The following is a 24,202-nucleotide window of genomic DNA, read 5'->3' as shown; positions in this document are numbered from 1 at the left end:
AGCATTGTACTGTATTGCTTTTCCGGGCTGGTGCAATAGTATTTATGATGATTGACAGCATAATTCATCAATTGTGAAATAAATAATCAATGTAATAGAGTGCTGTTTTGAATATTGAGTTCGTAGGAAAAGCAGGAGAGCGTATTCCTCGTTGATACCTCTAAATTAAATTTAAAATATTTTATAGGAAATAGAGCCAAATCCAAAACTATGAGTAGATAAAACATTTTAACAGTATCGTTGTTTTCAATGTTTTATAATTAAGCTTATTAGTGTAAATGATAGTGTATCGAAACATACACGAACAACGTTAATTACAGGCATTATTTCCGTCTGAAAAAATATTGTCATTTTATGTTAAAACAGCCTCCGGAACTACTAACCTTGCGAACACGTTGCCACGCGGTACGAAATCCATTCCGCGGGACAGATCCACATCCGACTGCTGCCAGAAGGTATGCAACGTGTTGGCCGGAGCACCCTCCGATTGGACCGTGATTCCCGTGATAGAAATTCCCTCGAACTCGAGCTGAAAGTGAACAAATGAAGGAGGGGTGGAAATCCGTCATTTCTGGTTTCGAACTGATTACATACGGTATTCGACTTTTGGCTAACAATAACACTTCAGGAAGCTAATACCATTGGAATGGAATAATATTAAATAAATTAATTGGAACCAATCGGCGTCATTCTGGTTCTGGACAGATAGTAATTGGATTAGTGCAACTAGTAGTTGGGGTTCATTGAAGTAGCTAATGAACAGATCGTCTTAGCTTCTTGGTCACTAAATCCGTGCTTTACAGTCATTGAATAATCAAAAGCGTGCCGAGAGTTAATTATTCGCTTCACTTAACTGTTTATCTTCATTTTCGCCATGATTTCACCGTGGACCATCCATTCGAGATCATTTTCTCGGGGATGTTTTCCACGGTCCCCTCACGCGAAGCACATATCTAAAGGGTGAACATAAGTTGGCTAATTGGACAGAAAAAAAACCAATTTTTGCACAGTTCCTCTTTGAGATGTAATATCTACATCCTGTAAATTTTGTGAGAGAAGTGAGACCAGTTGAGCACGTTATTCGAGCTTGCAATGTGTCAATTCCAATCAACATTGCTCGACATACGTACCTCGGCTGTTGTGGATTGCTCTAGGACAACCGTAATGATCGAACAATTACTGGGATTTAGAATCATTCAATTGATGTTACGTCAATTAGCAAAAATTGGCAGTGGACGTAGCATTAATACGGCATCATCTTTTTTTCCGGATTACGTGTTCAATTTGAAGATAAATCAACAAATGCTAGCAGTGGTCTTTTTTGTTTGCTCTGAAAGTGCCACGACTTTTGCTCCAGAAGTGCCACGACGTCGTTAAAGTACAGCATCAATATCAGGGGTACAAGGTGACTTCCTTGTGGGACTCCTGATGGAAGTCCAAGCTTCATCGGAATTGCTCCGTTGAATTAATTAAGAAACATATTCCAAAGTTGTCTTCTAATAGATGCCTTGGCAGGAGTTTTACTCCGGGAAATGCTATAATTAAAAGGTCTGAATTCGCATTAAACTATCGTCGTATTTGGCAAGCTTTACATTCGCTACCTCCAATGGCAAAATTTGCTAGACCTAATGTTCTTTCTTTCAACACTAATTTGGACGAATTTAGCTTCATGACACTACCCAAGTAGCAAACCTAATCGGAATGGCACTGTTAGATTGATGAAGAAACACATTCCAAAGCTGTTTTCAAATAGATGCCTCGGCAGGAGTTTTACTCCGGGAAATGCTATAATTGAAATGTCTGAATTAGCATTAAACTACCGCATTTGGCTGGCTATTTTTTCTTTACACTCGGTACCTCCAATGCCAAAATTTGCTAGACCTAATGCTCTTTCGTTCAACACTAATTTGGACGAATTTAGCTTCATGACACTACCCAAGCAGCAATCCGCAACTAGTTCTGAGCTTGAGCTTGAGCGACCACCCCTGGTTGCTAGTCCGTTACTGATCGGGATTAGCTCAAAATTGTACAGGGAATTTCCGACCTGGGACTAGCAAATCCACCAGGCCCGAACGTAGATCATCTAAGGAATGGGAAGGCATGTTAGTCCAACACTTGTTGTTACTAGAGGCCGTATATACTACTGTGCACTCCAAAAGTGATATGGGAGAAGGATATTTGTTAGTAAAAAATTCAGTAATGTTTATTATTTCCTCTTTATGATTTTAATTATTTCTTAAAATTATTAATTGGTTATATTGGTTGATCTGGGCAATCGGGTACCGAGAAAAAATTGTTAATTTATCAAACAAAAACGTTTTTTTTTACAATTTGTTCAATATACCGATACCGATATACCGAAGCTAGACGGAAATGGATCAGTTGAATGAAGAGATAATTTAGTAAAATAGAGTAACCAGAAGTGAAACGTTGAAAAAATCTGATAACTGAGAGTGAAAAAGAAACTCCTGCAATTGTCACCTTTTACGACATGGAAGCAGGAACCCAGTGGATCTATTCTTGGCTCATTTAGGTCCACCGAATTCCACACGGCATCTAGGCTGGTACTGTCCGGAGAAAGCTAATAGGTACTATCAATAGCCTAATGGACCCCAGCCCCTATAGCAATCCGCAATAGATTTTGATACAACTAAGTCCAAACTATGTTGAAACAAAAGCACGAACATCTTTTTTTATGTTACACTGGTTAAAACAAGATGACAGCAATGTTTCTTCATAAGAAAATTAATTACTAAAAAGGTGTTAAAGTTTCCAATCACCACATCTTTTCGAACGAATGATCATTTATAAGTTATCGTTACTTCATTGAATCATATCTTTAATTACAGCTATTCTTTAAGTTACTTAGCTTAGATGTTACAAGATTATAACATACAACTTCTGCATTTAATCAGATAGCTACCGGCTGTTTTTCGCAACGTAATGATAACGAAAATACAAGAAGAATGCATCCAGAAGAGCTTAAAGCTCCTTCTCCGGTCACACGAAGGTGTGACTCTATGTTGGCCGAATTTGGCATGGTGCCATTTCGCGAAACCGGTGATAGAGTGGTATGAGGCCTACGTTTTTGTTTTTTTTTGTCGAAGGAGTCAAATTCGCCAGAACATCGTCCAATACAAAAAATCTGGACGAATATTATGGCGCACAGCATTTAATGAATAGTGTTGAATCCATGATGCGGACATTTAGTCTATAAGATGAGGTCGAATGATTGTTAAACCCCTGACTTTACCAAAAGGTAATAATACAAGCAATGGCCGTAAGCTAATATATCAATAAATGACAAGTCGTCACATACTCAAATTTGTGCATATATGTACGTGCAAACCTTCTACAGCTATCTCTATGATTTGCTTGATTTAACAGTCATTTGCCTATATGTGCGTACAGTAAACAATTTCCGTAATAATCTGTCAACTATGAAGTTCGTGTAGTAGTAAGTTTTTTTTGTGTGCTAAAGAATATTCAACTAGCTCAACTTCATCGAGAGTTTATCGATCTACTGTAATGAGTGAAAGATATTTTGGTATTGTAAATTGTATAATAGATGAATGAATGTTCATGACGAAGACCAGAATGGTAGTTCCAGTATGCAAACCAGTATGCAAAAACTGCGATCTAACCATTGGTTAACAATGAGTGGCCTGGTTGATGAATTGCTTCACTCTGGGTCTGGACGCATTACAATCTACACTTTTGTCAGCGGGTCAATCTACTAGTTCAATTCGCAGGCAGTGAGCTTCTAGGAAGCTGGTGCACGATACGAACTACGTATAGAAGTGAATTGTGATGGTGTGGAGAAGTGAAGTCGATTTGCAGGAAACTAACTAATTTCATATGACTAAATGGTCCTTACATTTCGAGTGAGCATCGTAATAGCGAAAAAGATGTGTTATGTGCTTGGTTTGACAGCACACTCTTTCGAGTTAGTTAACCACCAAGCAATCACTGTACCGAGCCAAACTAGTTAATTCGTTTGGAGCGAATGCTGCACGATCACAATACTAAAATACGATTCCGTAATTTCACATCTCGACAACGCTTGGCCCCCTTCGGTTCCGACGACTTAGATCAAAAGATTTATTTCTAAAACACTCGCTATACAGTCTCGACTTGGCGCCATCCGACTACCATCTTTGCGGAATATGGTTCATATCACTTGAAGTAAGAAAAAATTAACTTGATTTTTTTCTGGGATTCAAACGACAACATTTTTGGTTGATCTGGAATTCACAAGTTGTTGAAAAAAAAGTAAAAAAAACATACACTGAGGTCTTTTTTATGCGGAGGATATGTCTCGCGTGAAAATTTTTTTGATACTAAATGTCTTAGAAATGCATGAAGGTGCGAATCTGTAACGGGCTTTGCTTTATTCACCCATCAGAAATCATGTGAAAGCCTCGTTCGTATATCTCATTGATTGACACATGAGCGATGATCAACATTTCTACTTTCGCAGTACACCAAGATCTTTTTTATGCGGTTTTTCATGCGACTTTTATATGCGAAGTTTCAGAGCTATGCGGTTTTTTATGCGAATTTTCATAGTTATGCGGTTTTTGCAGCAATTTGTTTGGTATTTTCGTGATATCGTCGATAAATGAACACATTTATTTCCTATGCTTTACTTTCAAAGTTATGAGCTCCACTTGTATGCAAGCATGCACGAGGAATTTCACGTGGATTAACCAAGGCTGTCGTACTGGAAACAACAAGGCCTGACATTCGTTTTGCCTTTCTCTTTAGAAAGGTATTAGAATTGCTGAAAAAACCGACTATCGAACGGAACCTCGGAGATCCACAGTGTTAGATACCATTCGACTCAGTTCGACGAGATCGAAGAATGTCTGTGTGTGCATTTTGCGAAAAAATGTTGTTTGATAAAGTCGTTTATTGCAAATTATTCATAGCATAATTGACCTACATATGACGACCTTCGTTAGGATTTCGCGCAAAATTCTGAGTTGGCAGCATATAAACTTTATAACAAAAAAAAAACCATTTACTCACTTTGTTTTTCCAAAATTGATTTAACCATCTTTTGAAAAGGACTGGACATTTTTATCAATTTTTTGCAAATAGTTAGAGTATAGAAATGACAAATTCAGGGAAAAAAGGTTTCTAACAAAAACTTTTTCTTTCTCAGCAAAAATCGGGCAACTGGTAATAGGGTATTAGAATAAATTTTCTCAGTTTTTTTTTCAGAGTCTTTTATTTGGTTTTCAATAAAAGACACTGCATAAAAACTTCAGTTCGAACAAGAAATAGCTTTCGTTTGAAAAACTGTTTTTCCCTTCAATGTACCCATCGTTCAATGTATGACTTAATCACTTTCCTTGGGACAAAATTTTATCAAAATCAATGATAAGGATTTTTTTTCGAGAATAACTCCTTGAAAAGAGTTGGTTAAAAACGTTAATCCCTTTTCAAAAGACTGTTTCGGGAGGAGTTTGAGCCTCTAAACCGCCCCCGCTTTCATGGCAATCTTTTATGTAAGCTGGAATGATTGCTGAATAACTCTGATGTTTTACACTATATAAATTATTGTTCACAGTTGCAAAATTTTAAGCTTTGTGCAGCTGTTCGAATTGTATTAAGACTGAACTTATTCGTTTATTTAATTGCATTTCCTGAACCCTCTTTCAATATTACTGTTTCTTGTGTGGTTGTTTGCAGTAATTTAGAAGATTGATATTTTTAGTGCATACGCCGTGTTTGAAAACCCGAACATGAAAGGATCACAATGTTTAATCGAATGTCCTACATGGTGGAAAATCAGTTGCAAAATACTTTTCTTAGGTTTATAAGGGTATATAAGTAACTACATTCAATCCGTGACTCACCTGTCGTTTCGTGTACGGGGTAAGCTTGATCTTGTGCTCCTGGAACATGTCGTCAATGAACGAATGCCACCGGTAGAACACCGGGTCGCGCATCGCCGTGGCTACATCGCCCATCACGCCGAACGACTCCAGATGCCGGTGGTCCGGATCGTGCGTGTAGGACAGAAATACGTGGCCGGCATTGTGCATGTCGCCGTACAGTTGTCGATTCGGTGATAGAATCGACGATTCCACTATGTTACCCAAAATGTCGATACCCTTTTCTTCGTCCAGCGAGATGCGATTGCCAGATTCGTCCACGACGTAGCCTTGATGGATGGCTTCGTAGATGCGATCGATCCACCGTTCAACGTCCGCAACGTCCTGCTTGATTTGATCCACCTCACGGTTTAGGTCCTTGATAACCGCATTGTCAACGCGTCCTGGCCAGGTACGACTTGCCACCAACGAATCTAGCTTCGGAAAGTAACCCTCAGCAATCGGTTCACGAAGATTGTTCAATCGCTTAACGCGCTGCAGACGATTGCAGAACCGCTCGAAGTTATACCGAGCGACCAGCTGCGAATGCATGTAGTAAAACAGCTCTCCTCGGCGATCCTTGTCCACGATGGCCCGATTGGAAGCATCGAACGGATAAACCAGATGCCAGTGCCAGTGGTGCAGGTTGACACCGATATCCTCCCGGAAGTACCACAACCGGTGCTCGTCGTCCAGATCGGATGCCGTAAAGTCTTTCGGAATAACGATCGGCATTCGCATTCCCTCCGGCACAACGGTAGCTTCTTCGCGAACTTGTTCGAAAACCTTCGAATCGATGTACTTGTCCGGAAAGACCTCCACGATCGACGGCAGATCGAGATCTTTGGTATCGCGACGATGCAGCAAAGCCACCGACAATGCATAGTTGAACAGGTACGGGTTGATCCGATCCCGGGCGAACACGGCACAGCTCTGCAGATCCTCGATGTTGCGCATTCCTGCGGATAGGTGGATGAAAGGAATATTCGTTAAGCATGAACGTGAGTTGTTTAAAGGTAGTCGAACTTCGGAGTCTCGTTGCGTCATTCAACATTGAGTTGGTCTCCACCAAACGAAGAACTCAGTAAGTTCCCTCCTGTAGAATTGGCTTCAGAAATCTTAGGAAATATCGAGTGAATAGTTGACAAGGGACGACGCATGGTTGACAAGGAAAGACGATACGAGCGGCTCGGAACAGCGTCCGAGTTAGTTCAGACAATTAAAGAAGAAATAAAACGAGTTCAGAGAACAGGACGGACTAATCAGCAATCAACACGGCAATTCGAATCCACCAATCAATGTTAATGTTAATTTTACAATACACTAAGAGTTAAGTTTTCAATCATTTGAGTGAAAATAATTCTTTTGACAGCGCTCTACGTAAAATTCTGATTACCAATCGAATCGAGTTATTTTTTATGCACTTGCGCTTTCAAAAAGAGCAAATTCTAAATTATTGTAGTAAAACTTGTTCCATATCAACAAACAATTTTATATGAGAGCGAAATGTGAGCTAGTATAATAAAAGCACGCATCGAACTTGTATATTGAATCGATTCTCTTGAACTTAAACTCTACTTAAAAAAGAAACGAAAGTTACGTTCCCTAAAATCTGTTTATTTACACAATTTTAAGTTTCAAGTTTTCATGAAAATATTTAAAAAAAGACTAACGAATGAAGACCGGAAATGAAAATTTGCGAAAAAGTTACCACAGGGCCGGTACGCGTTCCCGTAACTTTTTCCTGTACGGTGATATCGGTTTTGCCAAATGAACTTTTATCCTACATGTGAAACACATAACACATTGAAAATAATGTGGCTAAAAACACATACACCCTTTTCAAAAAATAGTCTTGCCAAAGTTTTGCCATTTCTGGACGGTTTCTACAAACTTAGGCTCGTTGGAAAGCTACTTTTTAGTCATTGATCAAGTTTGAAGATCAAATGGCTGTGACTTCTGGTTCCGGAGATATGATGGCATAAGTGATGTAGCCGACAAAGTACGTTGTTGTTTTACCGCGCAATTTTTTCGGAGATGACAACTAATTTTCTCAAACTTAGGCTCGTTTGAAAGCTACTGTTGAGTTTTGGATCAAATTTTATAATCGAATAGCTAAGACTTCCGGAGCTTTGATGGTATAAGTGACGTAACCGTCAAAATGTGTTGTTTTTCACCACTCGATTTTCTCAGAGATGGCTAAGCCAACTTTCTTGAACTTAGACTCGTTTGAAAGCATATGTTGGGAAATTGATCAAGTTTGAAAATCAAATGGCTGTGACTTCTGGTTCCGGAGCTATGATGATACAAGTAACGTAACCGACAAAACACGTCGTTTTTTTCTACCGCGCAATTTTCTCGTTGATGGCTCAACCGATTTTAACAAGCTTAGGCTCGTTTGGACACTCGATTAGTTTCGAAGGTCAAATCGTCACTTTTGGTTTCGGAGATATAATGGTATAAGTGACGTAATTGACTAACTGAACTTTCCTCATTGGCTTAACCTTCTCGAAGAAATCAACTTAGGCTTATTAAAAAAACTGCACTGTAGTTTCTGAACAAGTTTGGAAAATTTATGTCGAGCATTGTCGCTTCGGAAGATGTAATCATATATATGACCTAACCGACAAAACATCGTGTTTTTTAGTGTGTCAAAATTTCGTGACGATGCCTGAATAGAACTCGAAAGACTTAGACACGTTTTAAAGCTACTATTAGGTTATTCGGTTGATAAGCTCACAACACGGCCGTTCTATACATAAATGTCCCATATTTTGTGGAAATTTGTATTATATGTATATTGTGTTGTCAATATTTTAGAGTCATCTCTAATTTCATTAAGCGTTAAGTTCAAAAGTTTAAGCACATCACAAAAGTTCCAATGCAAATTTTGAGCTAAGTCGAATATGGGTAAGTGGTGCCGCGCCTCGGTCAAAGTTGGAAAAATTTCGTTCCTATAAAATCACTATAGGGGGAGACGTGGAACATGAAAAAGAGTTGCATGAGCGTCGAGATTTAGTGTCATCTCGAAAGAATTTTTTTATACAAAATCGACTTTCTAGGACTACGGATTTTCAAAATCGAAAAACAATTTTTTAACGTAACTGACAAAACGAGTTGTTTTATTATCGCGCAATTTTCTCGGAGATGGCGTGTCGGTTTTAACAAGCTTAGGCTCATTTCAAAGCCTTATTGAACCATTGATCGAATTAGAAGATCATATGACTGTGACTTTTGGTTCTGGAGATATGATGGTATAAATGACGTAACCGACAAAACGCGTTGTATTCTTACCGCTCAATTTTCTCAGAGATGGCTCAACCGATTTCAACAAACTCAGGTTGGTTTGGAAGTTACTTTTCAGTTATTGATCGAGTTTTAAAATCAAATCGCTGTGTATTTCGGTTCCAGAGATATTATGGTATAAGTGACGTAACCAACTAAACGCGTTTTTACTCCTCTAAATTTTCTAGAAGATGGCTGAGCCGATTTCAGTAAACTTAGGCCCGTTGGAAAGTACTATTGGTTTTTTAAATAGGTTTGACGTTCAAATAACTGTAACTTACGGTTCCGGAGGTATAATGGCATAATTGACGTAAGCGTCAAAACTCATTTCTTGTGTATGGACTAACCGTCAATACTCCTTTCTTGTGTAATGGACTGTCCGTCATTTTAGGCTCGTTCGAGACTAAATTTGGTCTGGGGATCGATTCGAATATCAAAAGGCAAACATTTCTACAATCGACAAATATTTTTTTCATGCATAATAATATTTCTGCTAGTGACCTAGGGCACGTTCAAATGTATTATTGCTGATACTTTTGGTCCGAGAAATGTTTCAAAACATATGACATCAGCGCTGACGCATGCTTTTGTGAACTACCCGAATCAATGTGAATGAATTGGTGTCAAAAATGAACCGAAATAAGTGATAAGAATTATCTTTAGAAAGGTAGACAATATTTTAATGAGATTGATTCGATGAAAGAGAAATACATCATCACACCAGTAGGTGGATTAAGAATAGATTTTTTCAATACATTTCCGCATTGGACATTGGAACCCTACCTCTCGTATTTTTATTTTTTCAAGAGTTTGTGATTTCGTGTCCAAGGACAATCGTTATTGACTTCAAACGGTGTTTTATACGTCTATAAATACGAGATAGATGAAAATTGCTTATGGATTGAATACACGTTGAACGGAAATTACTGAGATGCAACTAAAAAAAACGAGTAGTGCAATTTACCTTCAGTTTTCTTGCGAGAGCTAGACAATCTAGTTCGAAGCTGACAACTACAACATACATTATGTCGTACATGAAAACGGGAATTAGAACCTATCGGTGCACGTGGAGGACTGTACAACAAAAGTGCGCAATCATGATCTCCATTTAGAGTCTGTAACGAAATTTATTTGTTTTAATACGGAGAATTTCTCCTCGTCCGTCTTCTCCGATTTTCTGAATGATGTACGTGTCTCACTCATGCTCTTTGCGAAACCAATCCCCTCTTATGTGACTTTCAATCACAAAGGAATGTAGTCATGTAGATCGTTGGTCACCTACGAAAATCAACAGGCAATGTGTCAATGCTATCAGCAAACCGATAAAATGAACAAAAAGATATCTCGACTATCTGGTAAGAGTGTTATCATTCTTTTGTTTTGAAAAATGTATAAATTTTCAACGGTCCGAAGCAGTCAGCAAAAAACGTGCCCGAAGACCTGTTTAGGATTCACTTAGTGAAATTTTATTATAGTTCAACAAGTACATTGGATTCAATTGGGATTCAATTCTGTTTATCAATGCGCCAGTCTCGCCCAAGTTTGTCTGATTTTTCAAGCTGTTCGTTTCTTCCCCGATCGTACTGCCTCGAAGGACACTTGACCCAACCTACAGTAAAGAAAATTTCCTCCATTTACCAGCAAGCGTGCCCGTTTGGAATTGGTATGCGAAAAGAAACGAGATCTACTCAACATAAAACTCAAAGTTATTCAAAGTGCAGCAAGCGTAAGAAGAAACCTGTCCAGGAAAGAGATTCCCAACAGGAGAATTCTGACAACGTATTTTTTTTTGCTGTTCGTTGAAATCCGGGTCACAGATAACATAGCTAAGAAAGGGTTGAAATTTTTCTTGTCCGGGCCGACGCCTTCTTCTGTGATGTCTATTTCATCGAGGGAAAATTGGAAAATAAATACAATAGTAGTGATTGATAATAAAAAAATAGAAAGGATTGAGTTGGATACAGTTTCTCAACTGTAGCGTATTTTACAGGATAACGTTAGTGAATAGTGCGATTTGACACCTTATATGTAAGGTAATATTTTCGAACATGTTATTCGTTTGTGTTTTACAGATTGTACCCGCAAAAATACTCGAAATAATTCACCGCTTCAAGTTCCACTCTGGAGCCACTCACTTTAACCGAATCATGATATGATATCAGAGCACGTAAGTGAAATCCACCTCTCATCCTATCCAGTACTCGATATCAAAGGATTATTCCACAACCAAACTTACCTCCGATGGTAGTGAAGTTAGCACGTTTTTTCTTCTGTGACATTTTTCACGTATACCTCCCAATGCAGCAGCAATCAGGAAATATGCCAAAACTTCAACAAACTTGCTCCGTGATGCAGTGTCGTTTTGAATCACATATCCTGGATATCGAATTTTGATTGCATTTTTTTTTGTAGTTGCTACTCATAGGGGAAATTGTTAGCACACGACGAGTTTCTCGTTGGACACGTGATTCTGTTTGTGCAGCGCAGTTTCGTTATGTGATTTAGTGTCATTTTTGAGTTATTTTCAACCCTGGAGGCTTGAATACAGATAGGTAAGACATGACCGTGCGAACAAACCTCACTTGTCAAGATTTTACATTGAATTGAAGGTTGGTTTTGCTTAATACATTACTTCGAAGTAAATTCGTCTGGTAAATATTATACTTGCATGTTGTTTTCAGTATGTTTGCTGCTCAAATTGAACACTTCAACAGATGGATAGTTGACCACAGCCATACCTCAGAAATCGTTGTTTAGTAATTGAAGTTAGCGATCACATTTCCGAAGCTTTTTCGCATCTTCCGGACTTCCGCAGGGAAGCCATCTCGAACCTTCCGTATTTTCACTGTATATCAAAGATGTCAATTTTTCTCTGCAAAGTCCTCGTCTATCGTTTACTGATGATACCAAGGCCTACTGCATCATCTACAACTCAGAAGACGCAGTCTTTCTCCTGCGGTGATTGTAAATATTTACAGATTGGTGTAAAGTGCATCGACAAGTACTCGACGTTCACAAGGAAAAAAACCATTGATATCGGAAGTCACCATCTTGGATTTTTAGACGACTCGGGGGTCGTTTGATCGTTACACAAAGTTTTCAAGAAATGTTGATAAATTGAAAGACGCCATATTGGATTCTGAATCAATCTCGAACATCTATTCGTCGAACCTGCTTAGAAAATATCCCATAACATTGGAATTCTTGTCAATTTAACTTCAACATTTTTGCGATAAAAATTCAGAAATACATTTAATTTCTTTTAGTGATAAAATTCAGTAAAACTAATAAAAACTTGTTACGTAGGAGCAATGAAGGCATTTGCATAAGAAAGACTGGTACTGCCGCAAGAAAAAATTAGGCTTCACTACCGTCGATTTTTAAGGATATTAGCAATCCGTTTGAAATAGCGGATGGTAAATTTGAGGAACTAGTTCGAATGACTTAATATTTGGCAGAGGAATTTATTAACTTGTTAGATGAACACCTTAATTTTTGCGATTTCTCTGAAAGTTTTTGCCACGTTGATAATTTTTGACCCAGGTAATATTATAGAACAATCAACTGTCGTGCTCACAAAAAGAAAATATACTAAAATTTGCCTACTCTATATAATTAAAATATTATAACTTATCATCAACTAACAGTCGGGCAAATAATTATTGCAACAGATAAGTATCAGTTTGTAAATATGTTTCTGTTTTGAGCCTTATCCTTTTTGTTGATTTTCTCTTTGTTGGGTGGACTACCGTATTTGAAATAGAGACTATTGTTTACAAACACGAACTCATTTAATTAAACTTTACTAGTTTTCTTGTCTGTATTTGTAATTATAAAGTGAAGAAAATCTTATAGATAAAATTAATTGCTAAGAGAAACTGTAGTTCAATGATTCTCCGCTAGATGGTTTTGAATGTTTCCTCTAGGTGAACAGAACAAAACAACTGCGGTTTTTTAGCATACTTTAAAATAGTTTAGCCTGGGGCTCATATTTTTGGATGTAATCAAAATTAAGTACATCTAGTCCTAGTTTTTTTAAGATTATTCCATTGTTTATCATATTAGATATGCATAGGAAACCCATTTTGTACTGTACACTTTTCACTTATCACTCTTAGCTTTTCGTTTTGGCTTTGCTCCTTTACTTTTCATTTTTTCTACTCACAGTTTTCAGTTTTAACTTATGACATTCGACTTTTGACTTTTGGCTTTTGAAATTTTACTTGATTTATGACTTAACTTTTGGCTTTTGACTTCACTTTTGACTTATGACTTGTGACTTGTGACTTGTGACTTATGACTTATAACTTATGACTTATGACTTATGACTTATGACTTATGACCTATGACCTATGACCTATGACCTATGACCTATGACTTATGACTTATGACTTATGACTTATGACTTATGACTTATGACTTATGACTTATGACTTATGACTTATGACTTATGACTTATGACTTATGACTTATGACTTATGACTTATGACTTATGACTTATGACTTATGACTTATGACTTATGACTTATGACTTATGACTTATGACTTATGACTTATGACTTATGACTTATGACTTATGACTTATGACTTATGACTTATGACTTATGACTTATGACTTATGACTTATGACTTATGACTTATGACTTATGACTTATGACTTATGACTTATGACTTATGACTTATGACTTATGACTTATGACTTATGACTTATGACTTATGACTTATGACTTATGACTTATGACTTATGACTTATGACTTATGACTTATGACTTATGACTTATGACTTATGACTTATGACTTATGACTTATGACTTATGACTTATGATTTATGACTTATGACCTATGACTTATGACTTATGACTTATGACCTATGACTTATGACACATGACTTATGACCTATGACTTAGGATTTAGGACTTAGGACTTAGGACTTAGGACTTGAAATTAGGACTTAGGACTTAGGACTTTGGACTTAGGACTTAGGACTTAGGGCTTAGGACTTAGGGCTTAGGGCTTAGGACTTAGGACTTAGGACTTAGGACTTAGGACTTAGGACTTAGGACTTAGGACTTAGGACTTAGGACTTAGGACTTAGGACTTATGACTTATGACTCATGTCTTTTGATTTTTGACTGAAACTGATCCAGAGTAGTTTCATCAAACAAACACTTTTCACGAAACTGTGTTGGTTTCGCACTTAGCAACGGGGGTTCGAGCAAACCTAATATAGAAAGCAGGATCGAAACTGACTCGATTTTAAGTTCAACAACGTTAGAACGAGGTTCGGAACTAGCTTCAAAAAAACGGTTTGACAGCAGTTAGGGCGGAAACTGGTTAGGTTTGGCATCAAGCGAAAATGACATTAATTAAACGTGTGGTTCGAAAAAGTGTGCACATGGATCAAGTAGGCTGAGTAAAATTTGCACACAAAAAAAGATAGTGGCACTGCACAACTCGATACGCGCCAAACAATTGCCGAAGATCTAACGTGCCTTGAGTGGAAAATTTCCAATTCCATGCAAAATAATTCTCTAGATATGTTTACGTTTCGTCTTTGACTAATCAGTGTATAGCAGTTCAAATTGAACTGCTGAATGCAAAACTCGGCAGTTCAAATTTGAACCGCTAAGCAGACGTAAAGCTTCTGCTATTTGCAACGAAATTCAATGTCTATACTGACGTGCCGAACCAATTTTCTAGATTTTCTCCACTTTCCCGGATGATTTTACTTATGTAATACAGCCTAAAAGCTCTTCATAAACGTCACTTTTAGAACAAAAAACCTGTTTTAATCCACCTAGTGGTGTAATGATGCCTTTCTCATATTTCTCATAATAGGGAAGTTTGTTCGGCCTTAATCTAACAAACTCTTCAAATCCTTTTTACCCTGTAGTTCCGGAACTGGAAGTGTTATCTACAACAGATTTAGGAATTCCGTATGAAACTGTGAGACTTTTTCTTTGAACCTATGATTTTGTGAAAATCGATTTGACCATCTTAAAGGAAAGTAAATGAGACTCTTTTGCAGTTTTTAATCACCATTTCCAATTCTTCCGCAACCGGATTCAGATGACCGGAATAGCCGAAGTTGGTTTGTTTGCCAGCAACAAATATGACCTAAAAATTGGAACAGTTTTGAACTTAGTTAAACCTAGACTTAGTATCTTAAGCTCTATTTTGATAAAATCAATTAAACGAAATCTAACAAACGAAGCGAACCTGCGTTTCAGTACTTCTGCATATGTTAGTCAAAATAAACAGCATATGATTATTATTTATGTTATTATTACTATTATTATTATTGTTGTTATTGACATCACTACACCACCGGCACGGTATTACTGCACTATTGGATTTGAAAATTTCTTATTTTTTCACATAAATTTGAATTCATTGATATCCGTTTATTCTTTTGGTCGTACTGATCAAAAAATAGCTAAAATTTTTATACACCGCAGCACCGTCTTTTATCAATGTTACACACCAGTAGCAGACATCCGTAACCGTTTCGTTATCTTCATAGCGTGTACGAAATTGAACGAAGCACATATCGTTTATTTTGTGTTTTCTTCTTCGTTCGGTGTGGTACATATATATGGCGTTTTGAAAACTTTAACACTCATCGCCCTGTAATTGCGGAACCGGAAGTCGGATCCGGATGAAATTTTACAGCAGCTTTAAATATAATATGAGCTTTAATTCAAATTAAGATGTGAAAATCGGTTTAAGCATCGCAGAGAAATCGAAGTGAGTTTTATTGTAAATGTTTCTCTGCACCACTCTCGGTGTTTCCGGAACAGAAAAAGTGGGGACCAGTAGTGCCGAATTAAGTTTTTATGGCCACAAATTAACAAGCTCTGCAGACTAGAAGAATTTATCAGACAGTTTTATGGGATTTGTACCTGTTTTCGATCATCATTTGTGAAAAAATACTAATGAAATTCTAAATTTTCCACTTATCAAGCTTTAGTTCCGGAACCGGAAGTCGGATACGGATAAAATGTTCTAGAAATGTTTACCTTTCATTTGAATCTTAGTTTTTGAAAATTGGTTGAGCTGTTTCAGTGAAAATTGAATGCACTGTTTTTCCCTAATTTTCACATATTACCATGTAACTTCGGAACCGGAAGTCAGATCCAAATGAAATTCGATAGCAGACTTTGGATCATGAGACCTTCCATTTAAATCTTAGTATGTGAAAATCGGTTCTGCAATCTCCGAGAAAAGTGAGTGCATATTTTTGTTACATACATACATTTGCTCAGTTCGTCGAGCTGAGTCGAATGGTATATGAAATTTTAAAAGAGTCGGTTAAAAAGTCGGTTTTCACAGTGATTGCATAGCCTTTCTATATGATAAAGGCAAAAAACAACCATTTGAAGATCGGTCCACGCAAACCAGAGAACATTAGCCACACACACTTTTTCCACGAAGATACAGGGTGGACTATTTATAGTGAAAGCAATAATTTTTGACAGCATTGTCAGATCGACTAATGACATACCGCGTTGGAAGCATCATTCCAATTTTACCATGGAACAGTACATACCAAAAGAACACACTGCAATTGCTCAGTTTTACAGGCTTTACGAGGCTAAAAATATAATGTCAGACGAGACACATTTCACGTTAAATGGAAGTGTTAATAAGCAAAATTATCTTTTCTATGCCGCTCAAAACTCTCGATTAGTTAAGGAACAGCCTCTATACGACCAAAAAAATACAGTTTGCTGTGATGTTTGTCCAGATATGGTGATTGGGCCCTATTTTTTCCAATACGATGATGGAGCAACTAAAACTGTCAATGGCTATAGTTATCGAGCCATGATAAATGATTTTGTGATGCCCATTGTTCGTGAAAATGGTTTGAATGGCTACTGGTTTCAACAGGACGGTGCAACATGCCATACAGCTCGACTAACAATCGATTTGTTATGACCATTGTTCCCCGGGACGAGTCATATCAGGAAAAACACGGTGATTTTGACTGGCCCCCGCGATCATCCGATTTGATGCCAACCAGACTGAAATAGCCACCATATCGATCGATACATTGGCCAAAACGCCACATTTTGTACTCAAGGTCAAGGGCCATTTTCATTTCTAAAAAATAGCTGCAACATATCTCCTTGAACCAAATAAATCATAAACGAAATGAGAATAAATTTAAAATGTTTTTCATTTTCGTTCAGGTCCACCCTGTAGCTTTATTGTCACTACTCAAAAGAAGATATTTCTATGAAAGACTTTGATTGATGGAACAATTGAACACACTGTGATGAAAAAATGAATTATCTGATTCAGTGGCGTCTCGTCCTTATGTGCACTTCGTGCACTGCACAACATGTCAAATTGAAGTCGACTCTATTTATTATTCGATGAAACCAGGTTGGATGGTACCGAATAGAATATAATGAGCGACTTTGTCCACAGCACAATATGCACAAATTCACCTTAAGCTGCCAGCCAAACGAACTTTTCATAACGCATTGCGGTAGCCAATACGTGGCACACTGAACTCAAACACTTTGCCATCTCATGTACATCAAACTTAAAATTTCAAGTATCTCTTGTCGCTGCGTTAGTGTCCTTCCCGTGCACATGAGTCACTGCACAGATTCATGAAAAGAAGCAATTACTCAGCTCAGCACTGTGATTTGTTTGTTCTCTCTGTCACTTTTGGCTCTGTGAGAACTTGTATACGCACCTTCAAGAGGCTTCAGTGGCTGATGCTGATGGCAGTTAAAAACAAATTGCTGTCTCAGTTACAACGTCAAAGTGGTTTTTAATTGATGATGTTATTGACAGATTTGCTTGACGTGCTAAGCGCCAAATAATAATTTAATAATGAAATCTTATCCAAAAGTATATTATTATTTCATTGTCATTATCATACCACATGTTCAGTGCACAATCTGTAATTTTTGTCACGAGACGCCACTGATCTGATTACATTTTGAACAAAACTAACAAATATCTTGAAATTTTTCCTTTGGTCGAACCGAACAAATTATGTAATCACAAACTTAGTAACGCAAAATCTGTTCAATCGAAATACATCGCATTGTCTAATTTCTGTTATTTGTGTTTGTTACCAATTTTTAGCCAACAACAATCGTCATAGGATCGACCAGCAGCAGCCCAGCGATCCTGATTGTAATAATATTAGCCCATGCCCATGAGTGTGGTTCGCTGTGTAAACAAATCGAATGAATCGTGTTTTCATTCAATGAAAGCGTAAAATACGATTTATGTTCCCAGCGGTAATTGTTGCTAAAGGCGCTTAGCGGGAGCGGCGGCGGCGCCGGAGACGGCATTTATTTGAATTCATTCGGAATCTAATTAACCCAAACAATAAATCCTTTCCCCCGGAATGTCCCATCCCTTGTACTCACCCATAAAAATATCAATCAACCGTGCCGCAATCTTCCGGTGGCGCGGAATAAACAGCGAAAATTGCTCCTGACGGCCGAGTGACATCGGAATGCGCAGATCGGGCAGGGCAATGCTTCGCACCGGAATTCGTTCTTCCGCCTGGTCTCCGAATCGGTTCTGGATTTCCGGTCCGATGGGCCGATACCGATCGGTCAGATAGTTATCCGGCACATCGAAGATCGCTTTTCCCTTACTCATGAAGATGGGCTCCCGAGGGCGATCGTACAGCAGCAGGAGATTTTTCTTGTGAATCATTTTTCCGGATCTTTTTTTTCTACAAACCAACACTAACACACAAACGCGTCTTCTGCACTTCGCCAAACGACACCAGAAAGTAAACTGTCATACGGTGATGGGACATTAGAAGTTTTTATAGCTTTCGTTCTTACGTTCGCTTCAGTGCGTGCTTGTCACCGCAATTGTATTGTCCGTGGTCAGGGCTAGTTTGTTGGCACGCTATCAGGCCTCAACGGTCCCAATGTTCTCCAGCTCAATGTTGGGTTCATTGCCTTATCCCCGTTGTTCGCCCCATTGCCAAAAACCGCAGGTTGTGATAATGACCTTTTCGTGATGTGATTTGCTTTCGTTCCTTTATGAGTTTTTATGATTTAGTAGTGGTCACCAATTGTGCGTAATGTTTCTGTGCTCGCTACTGGGTAATGGAGTGGCAAGCATTATAGATACGGTCCAGAAATGCTCATTGCTGTTTTTTTTCTTATACTGAGGAAACTGTTGGTTTCTAGATATGCTTTCGCCAGAGATATATGTTGGCGAAACGACAGTGTTTTTTTTCTACGAAGATGTCTCAGTAGTAAATTCTGTTTATTCACTCACTTTGCTATTTCAATTATAAAGTAGCGACTCCACCGATTTTCTTAAATTTTTCATACCCATTCATCAGTTCGTCATTTGGATAGTACAAATAAATAAAAAGGACCCAATAATTGGAGAGTTCTTACCTAATTATGAATGGTTTTTATTAAAAAAATGTGCACCTAATTTTCTCGGAAATTTCCTAACCGATTTTCACAAACTAACTCTTTAAAAAAATCTCGAAAAGTTGATCCAGATCCGACTTGCGGTTCCGGTTTTACAGTGCAATTATTGAAAATTTTCGATTTCATGAGTATTTTTTCACAAGCGATAGCGGAAAGAGGTGCCATTTTTTATAAAACTTACTGCTAAATTCATCTAAAGACTGTCCCAGAAAGTATGGACGCAACCAAAAACCGCTGCCATTTCGCAATGGTTCAGAATCTGTCAATTTTTATGGCTGCGTCCTGTTGTTTACACTCTTCTCTAATCACTTGTGCAGTTGTTTATTCGCTTTCATTAGTTTTTTTTTCGAAATGCGTGGACTTTCAGCAGAACAACGTCGAAAAATTGTGTACAAATGGTGCACAGAACGCGGACTGTCACTGAGGAAGATAGCAAAAATGGAAAGAGTAAGTGAAAAAGCCGTGCGAAATGCAATCAGGAAGATCGGTGAGGATAACACCTTTGAGGATAAACCGAAAACGGGTCGAAAAAAAGATCCTGCTAACCCTCAGTTGGATAAACGTATACTGAAGGCGTTCGAGCGAAAGAAGGAGATTTCAGTTCGGGATGTGGCCAAAAAAGTGTTCTTCGTGCTAAAAAACGTTTGAATCTTCGAACCTATAAGAAACAGAAACAACCAAAACGTAGTCCGAAACAAGAAGCATCGATCAGGCCGAGGGTTCGAAAGCTGTACAATACGGTTCTTGCTGGAAATTTGAACTGCATAATCATGGACGACGAAACCTAGGGGCTGTCCATAAAAGACGTCACGCCGATAGGGGGAGGGGGGTGTTTCATAAAACGTAACCTTTTGTGACAGGGGGAAGGAGGGGAGGTTTTTGGAATGTGACGTCCAATATTTTCAATGAGCACAATTTTGAAATACCTAATTATATTACTGCTTTGCCATATTTCCTGAAAAAATCTTCACAATAAACGTTTACATTCTATAGGAGGACGTGTATTTGTTGATGTAAAATCTTCTTCTTGTAAATTCGGAAATGAATGATGCAGGATATAATTTCTGTTGTGATCAGCAAAAGTGCACGGAGGAGTGAGTAAATTAGCGAAATTAATAAATTTTGCCCAATATGAGTAAAAAAGAAAAAGATGCCTTCAAACGGTTTAACTTAAGTAATGCACTGACAAGTTATCAGTAATTTGATTTTCTAGCATTGATAATAGAATATCATAAGAATTTCTCTTAACTGATTCTGATGCAGTTTATTCAATTGTCCTCCATTTGAAAATGAGCGGGAGATCAACGATTTCAGACGTAGATCATGTCATGTCTTATCTTGATCATATGTGATTTTCCTCATCCAACATCAAAGCTTATCGAATCATCCAATGGTTGAACTTACATATATCAAGAATCATTTTAGCTCAAACTCACTACCCATTGTGTGACGGAAGGTCAGTACCGATATTGATCGATGTGATTTAAAATTCACTGATCAACTGATCTTGAAAAGATTCTCCGGCAGTGATCTCGTTTTGATGAGGTTTTGGTCTTTATTTTTTCAGCCCTATATGCTACACTAAGGAAATATTATTCTTTACCTAAATCAATAATATATCTGTGTACCCCTAGGAGGAATAAAACAGATGATTTAAATGTTTCATCAATTCCAACCAAATACTTTTGTTAATTTATATAATTGATATTAATAAAATAATTCCGATGGTTTTGTAGTGTTAGGGGTATTTTCTAATCTAATGACAGCATGTAATAAATCGATTTTTCCCTCATATTTGTATGGTTTGTCATACATATTGAGAATGTATTGAGATAAATTTTATTTATTTTAAATTCGTGACATGTGACATAGGGGGGTGGGGTGTCTTTGCTTCTGTGACAATTTGTGACAAAGGGGGGATGGGGAGTCAAAAATTGTCAAAAAAAGCGTGACGTCTTTTATGGACAGCCCCCTACGTGAAACTCGATTACAAATCCTTGCAGGGACCACAATACTATACGGTGCGAGAAGGGCAAGTGTTAAACCAGTCCGAGACATCGATTGAAGTCGAAAAATTTGGTAAGAAAGCTATGGTCTGGCAAGCAATTTGTAGCTGCGGTAAGATTTCGAAACCATTCATCACCACTGCTTCAATGAACAACGAAATATACATCAAGGAATGTTTACAAAAACGACTTCTAATCATGATTCGAAGCCACAAGGATCCTGTTGTCTTCTGGCTAGATCTTGCTTCTTGCCACTACTCGAAATTAACGGTAGAATGGTATCCTACCAAAAATGTCACTTTCGTCCCAAAAGACATGAATCCACCAAATTGCGCACAACTTCGACCAATTGAGGAATTTTGGGCATTAACGAAGGCATATCTTAGGAAACTAGTCTCGGCAGCCGAAACCATTCAACAGTTCGAAAAAGATTAGAAAAAAAGTGTCAAAAGTTGTCGCAAAGAAGTCTGTACGGAATTTGATGAGGAACGTTCGCAAGAAGGTGCGCAAGCTAGTCTACAATGGCTAAGTAGCAAATATTGAGAATAATATTCTGTTGTTGTAGTCTAATATTATCAGTATATCGAATAAAATTTGAATATCTAACATTTGTGAATTATTTACAGCGAAAAATCAAAGTGCGTCTATACTTTCTGGGACAGTCTTTAGTTGCATAGTTCTTCAGCTGGGCAGATTTGGTTAGTTGAAGACCAATTTGATTCGATTTCGCGTATACCGAATCTCAGTTCCAGATTCCGAATGGACCGAAAAATGTGACTGTGTATGCTCCAAACCGGAAATAATTCCGATTGATCAAAAACAGCTTCACGACAAACTCAAATTCACAATTCAAATGTATGGTAATATGGTTCCATGAGTAGATGTAGAATTTTATCCGGATTCGGTATCCGATTCTGGAAATACAGAGTAAAAATAGCTTAACCGATTTTCACAAACTAAGATTTAAACGTAGAGTCTTGAAATTATTAAACAAAATTTCTAGAACATTTTATTCAGATCCGACTTCCGGTTTCGGAACTAGAGACCAATAAGTGAAAAAGTTCATGAGTATTTTTTTTTGCAAACAATGGCTAAAACAGGTACAAATCCCGTAAAACTGACTGATTATTTCTTCTAGTTTGCTAAAATTGTTAGTTTGTGCACATATAAACTTAATCCGGCACTACTGTTCCGAAAGCACCGAAAGTAGTGGAGAACAAATCCAAAAATAGAACTCACTTTGATTTCTCAGTGATGCTTGAACCAATTTTCACCAATCTCGTTGTAAATTAAAACTCACATTGTCTCAAAAGCTACTGTAAAGATTCATCCGGATCCGACTTTCTGTCCCACAATTACATGAGTGTTAAAACATTCGCACCGTCATTAAAAATGACGATTCAAAACCAGTACGTGCATCGGTACGTGCTGGTACGAAGGAAGAAAACACAACACCGTAGTTGCTTAATTACTCGCTTTCCTCAGATATAGCGTGACTAATTTTCAAAAACTTACGATTAAATTAAAAGGTCTTATGGTCTCATACAAAACTTTAGAATCTCATTCGGATGGAACTTTCGATTCCGGAATGGTGAAGAATGTTAAAAATTTTGTATCGTCACTTTAGGCGGTGAAGCAAAAAACCTAAAAAGATTTCTAAACTGGACTCGAAACTATTCCAGCCGTTAGTTATTGCAAGTAGAGTTGCCAATCAAATTAATTCCGCCTATCCTGGATTCCGATTCCGGAAGCACCGAAAATAGTGTTGAAACGCTCAAAAATAAAACTCAGTCCACTTTCTCAGAGATGGTTTGGCCGACTTTAACGAGCTAGGAACGGCAAATAACTTTAGTTCAGGACTCAAAGAGGTGACTCAGTCGAATTACGATGACTCATTTCGTATACAGAGCGAATCGAACCGTTCCATCGACCAGCCCCGCCTAAATGAAATGTTTGCATCAAATGGGTTCAAACATTACAGAAAGACATTCGATCTCTTGCAATAGGCAAGCAATCGACGCGTAGTTGGTTAAAGTTTTTCAGTTTTGTATGAACAATTAACATTTTCTAATCGCACCAATAATCAGGTTTGCGTTCAATGCTTCATTTTTGACCGTATCGAAATCTTCGAAACCTTCAGTCTTCTGCCCTAGCCAATAAGACACTTGGAACATAGTATAACCTGAATATTTTTTCGCTTTTGCATAAAACACTTTTTATTTATACACAAATGTTATTCTTACGTCTTAATTTTGCTTTATGAATTGCAAAAAATGCTGCAGACGGTTTTCTTGAAAACAAATTGACAATTCAATGTCATAATGAAATTTTAATACACTTCAGCAATAGGACGTCAATGCGAAATGTTTGACCGATCTGAAGGGTTTTCAATAATTTTCGCGTGTCAAATTAATTGTTACATTCAAACCAATTCGCACCCTCTCATTCTGCACTAACGCAGAAGACGACAGAACCAAGTCGACGTCGTTCTACTGAACAAATGTCATCATAGACATATGGGGAGGTATGAGATAGGAACTTGTGTGCACTTAGTTATCTCACCTTGTGACGACTAATCCAAATAGAGCCGCTCTGC

The 24,202-nt window shown here is 37.7% G+C and overlaps 2 protein-coding genes across 2 annotated transcripts in view; one reads left to right on the top strand and one right to left on the bottom strand.

Moving 5' to 3' along the window:
* LOC131434452 (phenoloxidase 2-like) overlaps positions 1-18,912 on the bottom strand; it is a 41,251-nt gene extending 22,339 nt beyond the window's left edge. Inside the window, exons 1-3 of the mRNA XM_058601174.1 lie at positions 18,563-18,912; positions 5,865-6,841; positions 384-529 (exon numbers count right to left, since the gene is read on the bottom strand). Of these exons, the coding sequence (XP_058457157.1) occupies positions 384-529; positions 5,865-6,841; positions 18,563-18,857 (1,418 nt within the window). The 5' untranslated portion in view covers positions 18,858-18,912. The remainder of the gene's footprint in view (positions 1-383; positions 530-5,864; positions 6,842-18,562) is intronic.
* LOC131434460 (tachykinin-like peptides receptor 86C) overlaps positions 1-24,202 on the top strand; it is a 186,027-nt gene that overhangs the window by 77,626 nt on the left and 84,199 nt on the right. The gene's annotated exons all lie outside the window — the stretch shown is intronic.

The sequence above is a fragment of the Malaya genurostris genome, chromosome 1 (genome assembly GCF_030247185.1).
Source record: "Malaya genurostris strain Urasoe2022 chromosome 1, Malgen_1.1, whole genome shotgun sequence".
Taxonomy (NCBI): domain Eukaryota; kingdom Metazoa; phylum Arthropoda; class Insecta; order Diptera; family Culicidae; genus Malaya; species Malaya genurostris.
This window is presented reverse-complemented; position numbering and strand designations above follow the sequence as displayed.